Source organism: Meriones unguiculatus, chromosome 6, assembly GCF_030254825.1.
Source record: "Meriones unguiculatus strain TT.TT164.6M chromosome 6, Bangor_MerUng_6.1, whole genome shotgun sequence".
Lineage (NCBI taxonomy): Eukaryota > Metazoa > Chordata > Mammalia > Rodentia > Muridae > Meriones > Meriones unguiculatus.
Window position 1 is genome coordinate 31,518,557 of NC_083354.1, and position 19,420 is coordinate 31,537,976.

Below are 19,420 nucleotides of genomic sequence, written 5' to 3' on the forward strand. Positions count from 1 at the left end.
AGAAAACACCCCACCCGCTGCTCTGTGGATGCCCCCCTGCTACTACCGAGACATCTGTGAGTACACTCGGCTAAGACACTTTGAACCAAAGTTGGTTTTCCCGTAACATTTTCAAAGATCGTTACATGTGAACTGTAATGCAAAAAGTCAAAAGTGGATAGCTAGGTCAGCAGTAGACCATCAGAACATTAATCAGTACGGAGAAAAAAATACGATACAGATAAGGTCACTAGCTATCAGGCCGTATTAAAGCAGTTACTTGTATGAGAAAAAACCCATATGCATTTTAATGTACAGTTTAAAGCCATTCTAAGACACATCAACAGAACAAAATTTAACCTTCACAACAATGGCAAAAACATTATTGTACAAGAGACTGTAATGTTTATACTTACTTTAAGAATATCGAGTTCTGTAGGAGGACTATAAATAGTATTTTAACTTAAAAAAATTTACTGTCAATTTAAGTCTCTGAACTTTAATTGAAATTGAGTTTTTATGTTACAAGTCTCAAATATTTCTTAGAAAATTGAGTAGAAATTCAAGCCAGTTTAATTTTAAAAACAAAAACAGGTCACAAAAGAAGAGGAAAAGAAATGAAGAAAAACTAACAAACTGGTGAGTGAGCCACAAACACTGGAACTATGAAACACACATCAGAAGTTGTGGCAGACGACAACTTTAAACAAAAATGCTTCCTGTATCACAGAACCTTATGAAAACAAAAACTAAGACATCAGCTAGACAGAACCCTCCATGAGAAGATACAAGAGTGCTTCCTGAGAGACAACACTGTTCTGCCTTGCACCAATGAGAGCATATGGTTTACTAAGCAGATGCTCTCCTCCTTTCCTGGCCTCACAATCAGAAATCAGCACTGAGAAGAGCCTACACATACGAAGCCCAATTCAGCTGCCATCTTAGCTAACAAGTGCTGTGACAGCCATGTAAGGCAAACCCTTACATGGAGCAAATGTGATAGTCTGGCTAGCTGCAGAAACACATACTCAGACCAACCGAGCCGAGGCTGGAAGAGGGATAAGCCTGGGATAGATAACCTGTCTCAAAGTTGAGAAAGAACTCGGGTCCCTCATGTGAGCTAAACACATGCGACACTGTCGGCCTCTAGCTCTGTTCTCAGCTGCAGTGACACTGAGAGCAGGCCTCAGTGCACTGAGCAGTAATAGCACACAGCCCTCTCTGCCTTTTCTTAAGCTGCTCACTGTGTCGGAACCAATGCAAAGCATTTAATTTACTGGCACCTACATTCAGGATACAGAGCTATCAACTTGTACCTTAACTGGGATGGAATACACAGTAAAAACCTGGAAAGTGTTTCACAAAAAACCCAACTGGCTGGACCCGAGCCTAAGCTCACCCACCAGCACTGTGCTGACAGCACACACAATGAATGGTACACAGCAAACAAGGGGAACAGGAGGAAAGGCAGGAAAAACTCAGACAGAGACACCTTGCCCACCAGCTCTGGATCCAACACTTTCGGTGATCTCACTCATGCCAGTATACACATGCAATAAACTAAGATTTACAAGACCAGAGCTGAGCAGCCATGTTAGGTCTATATGCACTTATTAAAACAAACCCAAACATTTCGAACTGTGAAGCTTCAGTACTCACGTTTCTATTTTCTCCTGACAGTCTGAGACACAGCTTCTGTCAACACTGAATCTACCTCAACAGTTAGTACTGCTGTTGTCCCAAAGGGTAAACTTCACTTACGCCATCATCAGAGGAGGTTTGGGACCCTGCCAGCTCCTCAAGTCCCAATGTCACACAGCACCGTGGTGCACACAAGAGCCACTGACACGAAACTGTACCTCACAGATTATCCGTAAGCAATTAACACCTTCATTTACATATATTGCTGCTACACAGAACAAGCAGAAACCATTTTCCCCCTTAAAACGTTTCAGTACATGTAGCATTAGGATTAAAGAAACAAAGGCAAAGGAAAAGAGAAAGAGCCTTAGAGTAATGAGACATTACCTTTGGAGCGCACGGTGTAACACTCTTTCTGTAAATTTTACACAAAAATGGCAAGAAATAAATTGTAATACACTTTTAAGACAAAACTGAATTTATGTTTTAATATCAATAGAACTTTGAAATTAAAATTTTAGAGTTTTATGCAAAGCAAGAAAGCTTTTTAAAATGGAGGGCTCTAAATTTTCTTTCACAAGATATTTATGAAGAGATGAATTTTGTTTTGAAAAAGCCTTGTGGAGATCTCCGCATGGTATTTTAACACAGGAGGTGGTTAACAGCTCATAAAACATTAAAACTCCCTTTATAACCTCAGAGACTAGCTACGCCATCTTTCTCAAAAAGGTAATGCATCTTAGTATAGACACAGATAAACAAATCTAAACACTCAGAAATTGGTTCTTCTGGTAGACGGCAAAGATACCCCCAATACAAGTTTAGACCATCCAATACAGAACTCGAGGGACCTAGGCAATTCACTTCATTTTCACGCTGTGCCCTGGAAATCCTTTCTTGGTTGTGTCATAACACAACACAGCCCTGGAGAAGGACTCGGGCAGGGTCTGGACTATGCTCACTGCTTGGTGCATGTATTCACTGGACAAAATTAATAGAAACAGTAATAAGAGCAAAATCAGAACTTTAGGGATCTTCTCTGAGGCTCAAAAGGCAATAGAGATGACAGCCTTAGGCCACGAATCAAATCCTGGCCAGAGGATTTTCATTTCTGAACTGATTCTTTCCCTTATGAGAATTTTTTTTTTTTTTTGAAGAATACACACTGATGAATGAAACTAAAAAAAAAAAAAAAAAAAAAAACTATAAAACCAAACCCCTATTTTACTAGGAGCAAAATTTTCTAAGATTTTTGATATATTAAATATTAAAATGTTATAAACTAAAATCTCTTATGTAGGTAAGGATGCATCGGTGTCACAAAGCAGAACGGTGCTGAAGAATGCAGGCTCTGGACACACCACAGTGTCACAGTGGGAGCCCACCACAGAGTGTGCGGTCACCACGCTGCGCTGCCAAGCCCCCTTGGCAGAGCCTTCTCAGGTTCAACACCAGTGTAAAGGAAACGCATACAAACTCTAACTAGATGCAACGTTTCTTCCTGACTGCTAGCACGGACACGAAGGGCACCACGCAACTCCAAGCATAGGTGTCGGGACGGCAGGTGATATTCGGAGAAAGCGGCCCTGAGGGTCAAATGTCACCAACTCCTTTCCTCTCAAAAACAATTTCAAAATTAGCATGAAGTTATTACCTTCTCTAAAAACAAAACAAGACCCAAACCCAAAACAACAACAACCAACCCACCAGTGGACTGTCTAGGGCTATGACATTTACTACCGCTTCCTCTTACAGTTACAGAGGTGGGGTAAGACATTTTCCCCCCAAATTTAGCTCTGCTTGTCCAAGTGTCAATCAACAAAGACTTACAGAGTCCTTAAACAGCTACCTCTTTCCTCCACTTGCTTCCTACCTTGGAATGAGCATTCCTCTCTCATTAGATGAAGAACACTCGTTAAGTCTGCTTCTTAAATGATAAAAAAAACCCTAGACTGTGTGCCCCGCCCCTACTTATGACTGCCATGATAAACAAGGAACTAGAGATACAGCTCAGCGGCTCAGAGCACTTACTGCTCTTCACGACCAGAGTTTATTTCCTAGCACCCACATGGCAGCTCACAACCAGCTAGGAAACAAGCCTCAGGATCTAAGCCTTCTTCTGGCCTCCAGAGGCACTGTATCCACATGGCGCGCACACACACACACACACACACACACACACACACACACACACACAGGCAGGCAAAACACTCACACACATAAAATAAAAATAAACAAAGGGGAAAAAATAGAACCTCATATATATATAAAATCAATGGACGGGGTGTGATGGCACATGGCACTTAAGAGAAAGAGGCAGGTGGGTCTCTGAGTTCCAGACCAGTCTCAGTTTAAAGAACTGTTGCCTAGCATTTACAAGGTCCTGAGTCTGAAGACCAGTACCGAGAAAAAGAAAAAAGCAGAAATTTTGTTTAAAGGTTAAGTTGGGCATTTCTATAATATCTTGATTTCATAGAAATTATCATGACCAGAAAAGTGAGTGACCAGTAACAAGCTACTCACTAAAGCTCTGGGGCCTTAACAAATCTACTCTGGAAATGGAGAGATGGCTCAGAATAGCAGCACTGGCTGCTCTTCCAGAAGATCCAGGTTCAATTCCCCAGCACCCACGTGGTGGCTCACAACAATTCCAGTCACAGGGGATCCAACGCCCTCTTCAGGCCTTTAAGGGCATTGCATGCACAGGATACACAGACATAGCCAGGCAAAACAGTCACACACACAAAATAAGTATTATTAAAAGAAAGAGACCTGCACTGACAAGTATTTTACTAGCAGCTGAGGGGAGAAACTGCTGCCATCTGATTTAGACAAAATGATTCCCAAGCCTTTTTGAGGTACTATTCAAACTAGTGAAAACTAAGTAGTTACAGAATAATTTCTTTTAGACAAGAATGTCTATACACAGATCACTTGATTTATTCAGATCTTTCTCTAAGACATGCTCGTTCTTCTAAGACATTTTTCTACCAAAATGTTTTTAGCTCACGTTAAAAGCAGGGCCCGATTAAGGCTAGGTAGATGGCTCACTGGGTGTTAACTAGCTTTTGATTTTTTTTTAAGCATAAGGGACCCTAGTTTGATAGCCAGCACCCATATAACAGCATATAACAGTGTAGGAACATGCACCTGTAATGTTAGCAATGGGGAGGCCAGAGAAAGGACCCTGCCAGCCAGCTAGCAAAGGAGAATCCAGAGAGCCCCAGGTTCAGTGGGAGACTGTCTCCAAAAACTAAAGGGGAGGAAGTTGACGAAGGAAGACACTGATGTCAAGGTCTAACTTCTGTTCTCACGTAGTTTTGAGAAACACAAGACACATACACCTGCCAACAGACACAGACACAGCTTTTACAAATTCAAGATTTCTAAGAATCAGTAACTTGGTACAGAAAAACAGCTAAAACCAAGATTGTGTGTGTGTGTGTGTAGTTTTTATTTTTATTTATTTTTTCTGTGTGTCCTATGATGACTTGGAACTTACTCTGTACTCAAAATTCACAGCTGTTCTCCTTCCATAGCCATCTGAGTGCTAGGATCACAGGCATAAGGCACCACATCTGGCTAAAGCCAAAGCTTCCTGATAGCTAGGTACCAATTCCATCCCAGAAAAGAATAACAAAAGTTATAAAGTAACCTTTCTAATCACTGTTTTATATAATGCTTTCCTATCTTTTCAATGACTAGAGATAATAAAAATAGGTACCAGAATGATCGCTAACAATGATAGGTAAAGAAGTTCTCCAACTATTATTTTCCTTCTCTGCAGAACAGCCTGCCTCTGATACTTAGCCACAGTGACTCAGAACACAGGGCTTGTAACCCTGAAGCATGCAGGCAGCAGCTCTCTTCTGTACGACAGGTTCTTCCAGAATGTGAGAAGGGATTCTAGAGCAGCCTGGACTGGGCATGCTTGTCTTCCTAGCTCAGCACTCATTCTCTGCAGAACATAAAACTTGTTCCACGTGTTTTCTAAGCCCTGTTCCACTCTAATTCTACAACTTTATCTGATGCAGTCATTCCTTCAGCTGTGTTCTGCAGGGCTAGTGACTGAGCCTATGGCCTTGCACATACAGGGCAAGCCTTCCACCAGGAAGGAACTACACAATTCCTGCCCTGAAGCTCCTACTGTGTTTTTTTTTTCATACTTAACGTAAAAAATAAACAAAGTCACAAAATGAGTGAACACTGATGTGGTGAGTGCAGTCCCTGGAGTCTGAATGTTTCAATGTGAACAAACCCTTACTTCCTTAATAGTGTATGAGGATGGGGCCACATACCATTACCTTCCCATTTCCCGATCAGAAGAACGTCTCTTCTTTTATATGCTCTCAAAACAGAAGCACAATAGTCCAGACAGTAGTCAATACAAGCAGTTAATGGTAAAATTTACAGATAGCTGTAAGGAAAACCTTATTTCCACTATATATGATCACGAAATATAAATATGTATCTGCTAATATATATTTTCTCTCTTCACACACAAAGACAAATAAATGGTTTCAGCCAAAGAAAACAATTTATACAAAATTATGTTGAAGAAAATTCAGTGTACACCTGAGGAAGGGAAGCTGCTAACGGGTGTGAGATTCAAGACAACAGTTAATGCGGACAGCACAAAATCCCTGAGGGATTTCCATGGTGACACTAACAGCTCCACGCTCACTGTCAAGAACTGTTGTAGAGTTGTGGGCCCCAACCGAGTGCCATTTTGTGCAGATGTTTTACAGGTCCTCGCAAGGGCAATGAATCAACCCCTAAGACACATGTGATGCCTCTTACACCTCTCCTTCCTTCTGCTCACAGCTGCTACCCAAGATGCCACAGGAAGTGTGGTGACAGGACAAAGACCCGGAGCTGTCCCTGGGGAGCCACAGGGAGGTCTCAGCAATGACACACACACACAAACAAAGGACACCATGTTATTTCTTTTACTACGTCCAGCGCCAAAAGGACATGAGATTGCAAGACAGCAAGTGTCAAAGACTCTCCCTTACTGGCTGCCATCTCTGTTGTCTCTATCCTTTCCATAAAGGTCAGGATACGTTTCACACAGAAACGTAAGCTTTAGTTTGATTTAATTTTGCAACCCAGGAAGTGGAATTTTCAGCCAGCATAAAGCAGTACATAGACACAAGTTACTTTTTAAAAAGCCAAGACAAACTTTGCATGGGTGCAAAATGTTCAATTACCTCCAGGACTGTGAACTCCTCTCCACAAGGAAGTTTCAAATAAATTTTCACCAAACTAAAGATAAAAAATTTTCTTTTTTCATGCTTTCAGTGATTTTAGTGCTACCCATTGTTAATTATAGAAACCAGCTTTAAATTTTTATTCCTAATTATGGACTTAAATTTTTCATTTGACGTTCCTCAGCAAACATTAGACCAATGCAAGATTAGGCCACACAGAAAGCAATAATGGCTTTTACTAAGTGTTCCTAGAGACTGAAGTGGCTATTAACTATTAAGATAACAGAATAGGACTTCATATCCCAGATTCTAACGGAGTCTGTTAGCTAACTACATGTAATGATGGCAAGAAAATGCAACCACCTAAGGCAAATTTTAGATGTAATGATATAAAAAGAAACTTTAGAGCCCTCAGATGGCACCATCCTGACCAATGAATCGTTGTTTTTCATGTTCACAGTTCAGATAAGCGTAAAAATGGAAACACAGGCCTCCAAGCAAACAGCTCTGACATGGAGTCACTATAGTTCCTCAAAGTCTACCTCTGTGGTCTGCACTGCCCCTCCCCCTCAGAGGTTAAAAGGAAGAGAAGTACTGCAGTCAAGGAGTGTGTCAGAGCTGCGATCTCAGGCCTCCTTCCTGTGGAACTCCAGCACACACCTTCTACTAGCTTTCCATTTTTAGGACATCCTTCGGAACAGAATGCCCTTATCTGAACTTCTTCAGATCATGTTCAAAATCTTTCAGACAAACTTAAAATGTGGGTTTTTATATGAATAACTGACTTCTTTAAAGACAGGGAAGCGCCATTCATATTTATCCATTAAGAAAGATGCAAAAGAAAAGTTGTGATAAATCATGAATAAGATATTTCTCCAACATAGATAGAACAACAGATTATTATCAAAACTACTAAGCTGCATGCTGGACAGTTATCTTTCATATTTTATATGATGAGATAATACAAAAATAGGTTTAGGTAAGAATTTAAAGTATGCCAAAGGCTTTATTTAGAATTTTCACATGAGAATTAGTGTTTTGTTGTGCACGCGTATTTACATAAGAAACGACTGCATGCTGTGCGTGCATGTGTCTGTACACATGCAAAGATCGGCAGACAACTGCAGAGCTGGCTCTCCTCTCTCTGTGTGGGTTCTGAGGAGTGACCTCAGGTTGCCAGGCTCATCTGCCCAGTGCTTTACCCACTGAGCCATACAGCTGGTCCAAAAAGCATTTGGCTCTTTGAAAAGCAAATTTAGTAAAGTTTGCTGAGTAATGTTTATAAACTTTGGCAAAAATGACAGCCAGTGTTGGGTTAATATTGTGAGAACTTAGAAATTCTGATAGTTAAAAATGCTGACTCAATAGCAAATCATTTTCTGTACCTCATCAGACAACAATGTTACCTCTCTCAAAACTGGCTAATAAACAGTGAGAGGAAAAACAAAAATGGTCACATGATGGTTTACCAAAACTAACTCATTCTTGTGCCTACGGTTCATCCCCACTTACATTATCATTTTTTTTTTTAAACAGGGTCTCAGTATGTGGCTCTCTGTCTGTCCGGAACTCCCTAAAACTCAAGAGATCTGCCTGCCTCTGCCCCCCAAGAGCTAAACTTAAAGGCATGTACCACCACACCCTGCTACAGCATGGACAATTTTTACATCATGTGTTCTTATTCCAATCTTCTACGTTTCTAAACTGAGCCTTCAAATGAGAAGAGGCTAAAGTTACATTCTTTTCTCAGGATGACAGCATATTCTGAAAACACTATGTACTCTCAGGTTACATTTTCAAGTTCCATTCTTCAAATCCAGGGTTTGTGCTGAGGGCTGGAGCAGGCATTCTAGATTACACTTACTTACATAGCAAGAAACAATCAAACCAAAGCTGTCAGAATTTGAGCAGTAAAGTGAGGTTAGCTAGCCATCTTTCTCATGAACAGCGCTTCTCTGTAGGAAAAGCTCATGTCTGCATTACGCCTACTCACATGAAAAACTGGGAACCATTGGTATGTTTCCCTCGGTTTGCCATTGACAAAAGGAACGCTCTGTCATGTTTGAGAATAAAGTTTTCATCTGTTTGAAGAAAACACAAATTTGTTAGTCTCCAATTATAAGCAGCTTTTTTAAAATAACGCTCAAATACTAAATTGAAAGCAAAGGATGAAATTCCTCTTCTGGTCAGTAAGATACTTGGCAATATTTAGAAAAAAAATCAACTAATCGAATAACAAAAGCACAAAAAGGCTGAAAAGATACTAATTAAAGCCTTGAGGAAAAGAGCAGGTATTTAACACTTTGTACAAACAGCCTTAGAACAGTCACTTCCAGCAGCAACACACTTGGCTAAATGATAAATAAACTACTGACTCTCAGGGAAGACTAGCCAATACATTTTTAGGAAAATCTCTACAGTAAAATGTCTTTACTTCAAGTTTCCAATTAGCCTGACACTGAGCTACACATAGGTGGAGTTTAATGCACCCAATCTCAAATGCTTAACATTTGCGTGGTAAATTTATTATCCCACTGAAGTCAAGCTGGTCTACAAGAACAAAATATTACATATATTAAGTTTTAGAAAAATGTCTAATTAAATTCAATTAACAGTAGGATCACAAAATTACCCAAGGAAGGAAGTTGTATAAAAATAATTTTAAAAGGCAAAATAGAATTTTAAGATACAAAACCATCTTCCACAGAGAACTGCCACATTAAAGCAGGCTAAAACATTAAGTCGCTACATGCCAGTACAACCAGCTAGGAAGGGGGAAAAATTGTCATCACCATCACTCAGAGACGGCTTTGTAGATTTAAATGTCTTTAAAACTAGACAGCCATATCACCTTGAATGTGCCTGATCTCCTCTAACATCAGAAACTAAGCAGGATCAGGCCTGGTAAGTATTTGGAAGGGAGAAATATCTTTAAAATCAAATTTCCTTGTACATTCATACAAACAAATCTTTCTTCAGAACAAACAGAAATAAAGAACTTTAAAGAAATGATTACCTTGGGGACAGGCTTCTGAAAAATAGTAGTGATCCATTTCCCCCAAAAGAAATATAAAAGAGCATTACACACTGACGCTTGGTGGCACTCAAGCCCAGCAATGCTGGAGCCCACTCTAAGTCCCTGCAACTGACTTTTCTAAGGCTTTTTGGGGAAGTGCAATCGTTAGACTTAATGAAATGTTACTACTGTAGGAATAAAATACAACCATATACATAGTTCTAGTACACAAAAGAAAACATACAAACCTTCGAGAAAAGAAAAAATACCAACTTTTATTCAAAAGAAACTGCTTGGTTTAGGGGGAAAACCACAAGAGATTCTTTTTCCCTGATGTAGAACTAATAACCCATTGTAAAGAAACAAAGGCACAGATGCATGTATGGAATCACAGATTTTCCAAGTCTTCAAACAATACAGAAATCCAGGCACAACCTGACCAGACTGTCCATGGATTTATTAGGAGGGCACAGGGAGCAGAGTGGAGTTTGTGTTACTGAGCTTCGTTCTCTTACCTTTTCATTTTGCAAAAGACCACATTCTCTATAAACAAAAGAATATGTTGACAGTTTTAGGCAGGAAGATAGGAGTTTTCATGTATATAGTTGCCTAACCTCCATGCTGAAAGTCATGTCTAACCTTAAAGTTAGCCTTAATTAATCTTGTCAATTAAAAGTTACATATTACAAGATAATTTATCCCCAGTCATGCAAATAAAGTATTTTCATGCAGCATTAGTTTCATGCAAACCGAGAACTACAAGTAAACCTCTTCTCATTAAAAGTATTCGACCAAACTTGCTTTATATCAGAACTGAAACAACAACAACAACAACAAACAAGCCTTACCTTTAAAGTATCCACCGTAAATTGATTCTCCACCTTTTCCATTACCTGAAAACAGTGGGCCATAGTGAAAATTTTAAATATTCAACACACGGCAATCATTGTCTTTCTAACATCTGTTGTGTGCTCACACACGCATGCATGTGTGCAGCAGTGTGAACGTGGAGGTCAGGAGAAAACAGGCAGAAGTTGGTTGTCTACCTCCAACATGTAAGTCCCAGGGACTGAATGAGGTCAGATGTGGTCACGAGTGCCTTCACCTGCTGAGCACCTTTCCAGCTCCATTTGCTTTGGATTAAGACACAGTCTCCCTATTATACGTCAGGTGCCTTAAACTCAAAATTCCTGGCCTCTGCCTCCCAGGAGTTGGCACTACAGGTGTATGGCATCACATCCACTGCTGTTACTATTATTAGCACTAGTATCACTGCAGTACTTGAGAGTGACACCAAGGCCTAGCACTTGCCAAGCAAGTGTTCTACCATTCAGCTACACTCTCAGCCCAGTAAATTATTTTTGGTGGCTTTTATATGCAGAAGGAACTCTTGAGCCTTTTAATTGCTACAACCTGCCCCCCCCCCGATTCTAGGTACATTCAATTAATCTTTAAATTATGATAAATATTATCATAAAAAATGACCTCATGACCCATTTATTTCAAGTAGAAGTCACACAAAGAAACTTCTGGAATAGATGTAAATGGACAGTATTGTGTGTTCACTGGAAGGTAATCTATCAGGTAATGATAATGTTACTAAAATAAGTCACATAAACAAAATAAAGCATCACAGTGTTTTTTCACAAATTCTAAATCTGTAACATCTGTTCAAACAATGATGCACTGAGGACACACAACATTCTCATCATTCTCTGACATATTTACAGTTAAAAGCAATAATGAGATTCTTTAAAAACTGATGGATGGATTTATTAGGAATATAACTTGTAGCTCTACCTTCACTGAAGTCCCCACCCTGAATCATAAAGTTTTTAACCACACGGTGGAATGTAGAACCTTTATAACATAACTTCTTCCCAGTTGTTTTCCCAAGGCCTTTCTCCCCTGGGGGAAAAAAAAAAAGAAGTTTAGCTACAAACCCATCTTTCCATGGGAATAATCAACCAGCTAATTTGTGGTCAAATCCCTCCCATGTGCTGACACTATGAGAGATGTAAGAAATGGACAAACGACACGGTGCAGCACACACACATAACGCACAAACCAAAAAAAAAAAAAATAATGCAAAGCAATGTATTCACTGATCCAGAAACAATTCTACAGGAGGTAAGAACGAAGACGATTATTTCACTGAAGAATGAAATCAAGGAAACTGGTTCAAACACAGGTTTTAAAAATTAAGTTTGCTATTTTTAATGTTTAACAATAACTTTTTTTCCTGCTTGGCTAGGGTACACACAATGATACATAATGAGAAGCAAGTTTATTTATTTTTTTTTTTATAATTTCAGGTGCTAAATTAGAACTGAAATTTGGATAACATTTTTCCGAGACAAAATTTGAAAACGTGTTATTTGACAAACTAATACATAAAAACTGTATTACACAAAGTAGATTCTTATCAATTTAAAGATTACTCCTTTCTCTTCCTGTCCTCCTAAAAGAATTTTCCCTTCACTTCATCTGAAGTCCCCATAACACTTTAGCTGTAAACTCCCGTCACAGGCAATTAGATTCTTATGAAGGCCCCCTGCTTTAAAGTAGATACAGCTACAAGTAGCCAGGCATTCTTATTGGAAACACATTGAAAACTCACTCACCTGAGCACAGGCACAGGAAGTTTTTGCATGTTTTTGGACATATGTCTGAGAAGAGCTGAAACATAATTCGACCAACTGAAACAAAATATATGAGGAAAAAAGGAATTGTGAGCAAGTTGATAATACACCAACATTCCTAGGAGAGCGTAACTGGGAGATACCTAGCAACACTAAGTTCTTTCTCCCTCCTTTTCCACACAGTACTGGAGATGAACAACCATACTGTTACTGTTAAAACTCATGGCCCTAGCACAAAAACTGTAGGACCTGAAGTGTTTTTTTTTAATAATTTATTTAATTTTATTCTATCCTATGTGCCTTAGTGTGAAGGTGTCATATCCCTTGGAATTGGCGGTACAGACAATTGTGAGCTGCCATGTGGGTGCTGGGAATTGAACCTGGGTCCTTTGGAAGAGCAGACAGTGCTCTTAACCACTGAGCCATCTCTCCAGCCCCAGATGTGAAGTGTTTTTAAACACAGCTTTCTTGCACACTAGATCTTTTTAATACACAACTATCAGACTTTTACCCAGCACTCATGTACGCACACTCCCAAGCTCCAAGCATTCTTAATTAACAACTGTGTGACCTGTCAGACCCTGTCAGTGAGGAGTGCATTCCTCTCACAGTCTGCTCTGGCTAGCAGTTTGAGAAGGAAAGCTCTTCCATGCTCTCCAAGGAGCCACCCACCAAACTGTACTCACTGTCAAAGCTCCTGTTCCATCCCTGAGAACCAGGGAGGACAGACTGCGCACAAGAACCAACGCTGCCTACAGTAACAGCGATGAGAAGGAGCGAGTCTGCGACTGATCTCACTTTTCCCTGGAAAACAGCTCTCAAATTGTGGTTTCAAGAGTCTTTTGATTTGTTGTTTACGGGTTACACTTGTTAATTAGCATATATAAATGAAAAGTCAGACATTTAAGACACTATACTCAAGCACACATTCCATTAGCCCTCAAGTCAGTAAAGTGAGATCTTCCTAAGAGGGCAAATCTTACTTTAGGATTATCATAAAGAATTCTGACTGTACAGACCTGCTGAAAGAATCTGTGTGTGTGTGTGTGTGTGTGTGTGTGTGTGTGTATTTAAAAGCTTATTACATTTCTTTTTACTTATGGATGGGGCATTGCATGTATTATAGAACATACACTGAGTCAGAGGACAGAATGAATTTTCTCCTCCCACTATGTGGGTTCTGGGGATCAAACTCAAGAGGGTCAGGCTCAACAGCAAGCACCTTTTCCCACTGAGCCATGTCACTGGCCCCCAAGAAATAAAGTTTTAGTTTACAATTCTCTCCTAACCCCATTTCTTCCCTCATTCTGCAAAATTCTTTCCCTTATAGACATTTTACTTAAAGAGATAGGATAAATCAAAACCAACTGTAGATCAAACCTGTCATGTTCAGAGCAGACACAAACTGAGCTGTACTGTTATCACTAATAGTTGTAACATATCTCTAGCTATCCTAGTGTGTCCCGCACTACAGCTACCTGTCATGAATAAGAGTGGGATAATCATTGATCATCATGGGAGAAATCTCTCCTATGTCAACATTCAAATAAACGCTAACAAAGTCAAATTTTAAAACAATTTCAAAGCTGTAGCTGTTTTTTTAAGAAAAAGACAGAGAAAGAAAACAAAAAAAGCCTTAGGTAATGAATGATGAATGCGTGTACATACACATCAGAATGTTTCAGGGACACCAATGACACTGGAAACAATGTGACACCAGTGCCATAGCAATATGTGCATTAATTCTCACAAATGCCTGAAACAGCTGGGATGGACATCAAGTTCATAACCATAAGCTTTGCAAGTTACAACCTACTTAGACCTTTGGAATCACTGAACAATGTTTGCCTGCAGGATAAAGACAGAAAACGGGCTTGATCGCCTTTAATCCCTGTGAAGAGGAGGCAGGAGCAGGTGGATCTCTATAGTTTTGAGGACAGCCTTGTCTACAGAGTGCTATCAGGAAGGCCAGGGCTTGTTGCACAGAGAAGCCCTGTCCCAAAAGCCAAAACAAGCAAAAAAGGTCAGACCCAATCACCTCGCCTTTAATCCCAGCACCCAGCAATCAACAGGCAAGACAGGTGGATCTTGGCTGAGCTAAAGACCAGGCAGAGTTCCAGACAACCAGGTCTAGGAACAGAGCCTGTCTCAGAAGAGAAAAAAGAAAAGGAAAAGTAAAGAAAACCTAGGGCCTTCTTAGGACCAAAGTAATGTACGCTTTCTTTCTGTTTGGTTTTCTGAGACAGGGTTGCTCTGTGTAACAGAGGATGTTTCTCCCTTACAGGTCACTGATTTTAACTGGCACAAACTTCACTCACTGGACTTCAAGACTAGCCCGCAACCCCTGCCCTCTGTATCTTTTCGAGGCGTGGTCTCCTTTAAGTTGCTCAGACTCGCCCTGAACTCAATTTGTAGCTCAGAAGGGACTTAAACTTACAGTCTTCCAGCCCAGGCCAAAATTTTAAGAAAAATAAAAGAGGGGCTGTTGAGATGTCTCAACAATGTGAGTTTGATCTCCAGGACCCATGTGGTCAAAGAACAACCCACTCCCCTGCTTTTTATCCTCTGATCTCCATGTGCATGTACCCATACACATTAAAGAAATACACTTAATTAAAAATATCTTTTTCGGGCTAGAGAGATGGCTCAGAGGTTAAGAGCACTGCCTGTTCTTCCAGAGGTCCTGAGTTCAATTCCCAGCAACCACATGGTGGCTCACAACTATCTACGAGAACTGGTGTCTTCTGGCATGCGGGTGTAAATGAAGACAGAACACTGTATACATAATGAATAAATAAATCTTTTTAAAAATATCTTTTTCAAATCACTGCTGGGACAAGAGTGAATCAGAGTACCAAACAGCTTTTCCTCCAACACCACCAGTTTCCCTAGCTGGTTATCTAATTGTGTTATTACAAAGACTAGTCTGCCTTATTAAATTGTGCTCAGTTATTAATACATCCCATTAAATCCATGATAGAAAAGCATACTCATGTCTTTAAGTTATCTTGTTTAATAGCTCCCTTCAACACCCTTATCCTATAGGAACTATTACATAGGAGTCTTACTTAAACTCATGAACAACAACAACAACAAAAAAGGTAGAGATCATTTAAATTTAGTAATAAGGCTGAGATGTAAGCCCGTTCTTTCAGTACAAATCTGATCCAACACATCTGTCCTGAGTGTGAGTCTCAAGTTTAAAGAGTAAATATGAAGGTAAGGAAACTACCATACTACTGTCTTGACCTGTGGTCTGAAGATCCAGGCATGTACCTGGCATTAGCCCTTAACTTCTTGATGAAAATTTTGAATGCTTAAGCCAGGCATGGTGGGTGGTGGTACACACCTTTAGTCCCAGTACTCGGGAGGTAGAGGCAGGAGGACCTTGTGAGTTCAAGGCCAGCCTGGTCTACAAAGAGAGTCCAAGACAGCCAGGGTCTGTTACACAGAGAAACCCTGTCTCTAAATAAATCAATCAAATACTTTACATTGTTTTCTAAGGACATATTTCAATTAGTAGTTTGTGGATCTCATCCCCATTTTTATGCATTTTAATAAGCTGCCAAGGATTTATGATATGTCTCTTGGACACACAAAACCCTTTACTAACCACCCTGGGGCTAGGACTGTCACTTACATGGGACAGTGCTACACCAGCATGCACAAAGCCTCACTGACTGGAGCTGCTGAACCTGAACTCTGATCCTTCTTCAGCCGTGTGAGTGCTAGGACACAAGCTACCACACCTGTCAGAAGAATACTCCTATACTTACAAATGCACACCAAAGTGTTTCAAAGGAGAGTCAAGATGCAAACACCCTTCAACTTCATCCAAATAAAAATGTGTGCAAAGAGAACACACTGGCCTTGAGAAATTTAAGGCCATCCTAGAAAACAGTGAGACCTAGTCTCACAACAAAATAGCATACCAAACACAGAAATAATTATGTTTAATATAGTTAAACATAAATGACAAGAGGTGGTCAGAAGAAAAAAAAGTCATTTGTTAGCTATAAATAACTTCATTTTAAATTCTGATATAAACTGGACCTGGTGGCATATACCTTTTTTTTCTTTATACAGCATTCTGCCTGTGTACCTGAGGAGGGGACCAGATCTCACTATAGATGGTCATGAACCACCATGTAGTTGTTGGGAATTAAACTCAGGATCTTTGGAAGAACAGCCAATACTCTATCCTCTGAGCCATTTTTCCAGCCCCCAGCACTTTGGAGGCAGAGAAAAAGGCTCTGTGACTTTAAGGCCAGCCTGGTTGAGTTGCTGGACAGCCAGAACTACATGGAAAGACCTTGTCTCAAAAAAGGAGGTGGGAAGAAAGGCTGAGCATCTCTATCCAAAAAGGCCCAAATCCTAATACCTTTTGAGTGCCCCAGGATGCCACAAGTGAAAAAGTTCTACCTAATGTAGTAGCAGTCACAACACACACACACAAAGCTACCAATATGAAACTACCTTCAGGCCATGTGTACATCATATATATGAAACAATTTTCCCCAAAAACATCTTACTTTATATATGTAAAGGTTCCCAAATTTCAAAGTAAAACCTGAATTCTGAATTTTTTTCTTTTTATTTCAAGCATTCTGGATGAAAAATGTCTAATCTGTACTTAGAAATCAAAATACTTCTAAAGTCATGAATTAAAGACAGTCTCAGAGAAAATTAAATATTTTGAGCTGAAAGAAACTGAGGAACATCAAAATTTATAGGATACATCTATACTTCCTATATATATAATTAATTCTTTATATTAGAAAAGGAATCAAGTCAGCAACAACTGAAGCTTCTACATTAAGAAACTAGAAAAGAGAGCCGGAGAGATGGCTTGGTGCTTAACAGCACTGACTGCTCTTCTGCGTTCAATTCCCTGCACCCACATGGTGGTTCACAACCGTCTCTAACTCCAGTTCCAGGAGACCCAACTTCTTCACACAGCCAAAACACATTAAAAAAAAAAAATTAAAGCGGCAGGTGTGGTGGCACATGCCTGTAATTCCAGCACTCTGGGAGGCAGAGGCAGGTGGATCGCTGTGAGTTCCTGGTCAGCCTGGTCTACAAAGTGAGTCCAGGACAGCCAAGGCTACACAGAGAAACCCCATCTCGAAAAACCAAAACCAACCAAACAAATAAATAAATAAGAACTAGAAAAAATAAAAGCAAAGCAAGCATTAAAAAGAAATGATAAAAAAAGAACTGATAAAGTTGATTAAAATTGCTAAAACTGAAAAGAGGACAGAAAATATTCAGTGACACTAAAATCTAGTTCTTGAATATTGAAGCTTTTAAGCCTCTAGGTAGATTAACTAAGAGGAAAAAAAAGACAACAGGCGTACATTGTCCAAACACGGAGCGAGTTTTGAGTGCTTGTGAGAAGACTCCAAGAAAACAAGAGTCTCGTGACCTGAGTTATTCAAAATCATGGCCTTGTTCTTGGAATGTGCTTTCTGGCTCTCCCAGGTAGACAGGGTGCACATTAGCTTATTACCACTGGCTGTGTTGTCTATGAAAAGAAATGTTTTCCATGTGTGGCTCGTCCTGTGACTTTATTCAGGTGATTTTTCTTAACTCTGAGTATTGTCGTAAATTAAAAGTAAAATGGATGTTGGGCTATGTAATGTTTATTATTTGCCCTAAAATTATCATGGCGGTATTATCTAACCTGCTATCACAAATAATAAGACACAGACACCTGTTACATTTGATAACTGCCTTATTGACCTTGGGCCGGGCAGATATTCCTATCTACAGTGTCTGAATCACCTCCCCATCCATCTCCCAGCCCGCATCCAATGCATCCTTTTTAACCATCCATAATCTTTTACATATTTGCTTTTAATCTTTATCTGGGCCTTTTCACGCCATTATTGGAGTCCTTCCTCCCTTCACAACAAGGTTTCTTCTCTCATGGAGTCCTCCTTCCTCTCTTCCCAAGTGTTTCCCATGAACCTTAAACCCCCAAAGCCTGGGAACCTTAGCCACGCCTACCCCATTCTGCTACCCAGGTATAGGCTGTTTACTCAACCAATCAGCTATGTCTTAGGCAGGTTTACACAACAAAGATAGGTGTATCCAGATCTTAAGGGCCAGTGACAGGCATCAGACCAACCTGGAATGGAGTATAAACTGTCTGATGCTCTCAATAAAGACTTGCGTAAGACTTTAGTCCACCCCACTTTTAGGCCCTGCTCACCCAGGTCAGACCAGTGTTACTGCAGCTTAACAACACACTCCCAATCAGGAGTGAAAGTGCAATTGTCACTATAGCCTGGGAAATGCCGAGGCACACAAATTTGACAAGTGAGATAAGTGCATCAGTTTCTTAAAAGTCACAAACTATCAATCCTCCACCAATCAAGTAACAGACACATGAAGGAATAATCCTATATCTATCAAAGAAATTAGAATTTTCCCTAAGAACCTTTACAACAACAAAATCACAGAATTATTTCTGATATGAACAATTTACTGGATTTATCCAAGAAAACCTATCATACAATATAAAGCTTTTCCCCTTTTTAATCTGTATTTGTATCCATTCAATAGTTTTATAATTCAAAACTTAATCTGTCTTGCATTTGTACTGATGGTAACTGAGAAACAAACTATGCTGTATTCACTTCTTATCAGAACATCTAAATTCTGTATCACCTCTGCTTATCAAAGTAAATCAGATACTTTTATCTGTGGTGTGGGGAATTGAAGTTGGAGCCTTAAATACATAAGGCAAGCATTCTCCCACTGAACTATATTCCTGGCTAATTATTAATTCTTCATTATTTTTCAGCAGTTAATTCATGCTCCAGACAATAGGGGTTTGGTTTTAAGAGCAAAAAAATCAGCTGTGCATTGGTGGTGCACACCTTTAATCCCAGCACATGGAGGCAGAGGCACTTGGATCTCTGTAAGTT

The 19,420-nt window shown here is 39.8% G+C and overlaps 1 protein-coding gene across 12 annotated transcripts in view; it reads right to left on the reverse strand.

The window, feature by feature from the left end:
- Positions 1–19,420, reverse strand: part of Nktr (natural killer cell triggering receptor) — a 37,755-nt gene that overhangs the window by 16,635 nt on the left and 1,700 nt on the right. For 11 of the 12 annotated variants that reach the window (XM_021647396.2, XM_021647395.2, XM_060385032.1 and 8 more), the window contains 4 exons: positions 12,471–12,545; positions 11,647–11,754; positions 10,695–10,739; positions 8,824–8,911 (listed from right to left, as the gene is read on the reverse strand). In XM_021647396.2, coding sequence (XP_021503071.1) covers positions 8,824–8,911; positions 10,695–10,739; positions 11,647–11,754; positions 12,471–12,545 — 316 coding nt within the window. Of the gene's footprint in view, positions 1–8,823; positions 8,912–10,361; positions 10,390–10,694; positions 10,740–11,646; positions 11,755–12,470; positions 12,546–19,420 lie in introns of those variants that run through there. The other variant, XM_060385028.1, reaches the window with a different exon arrangement.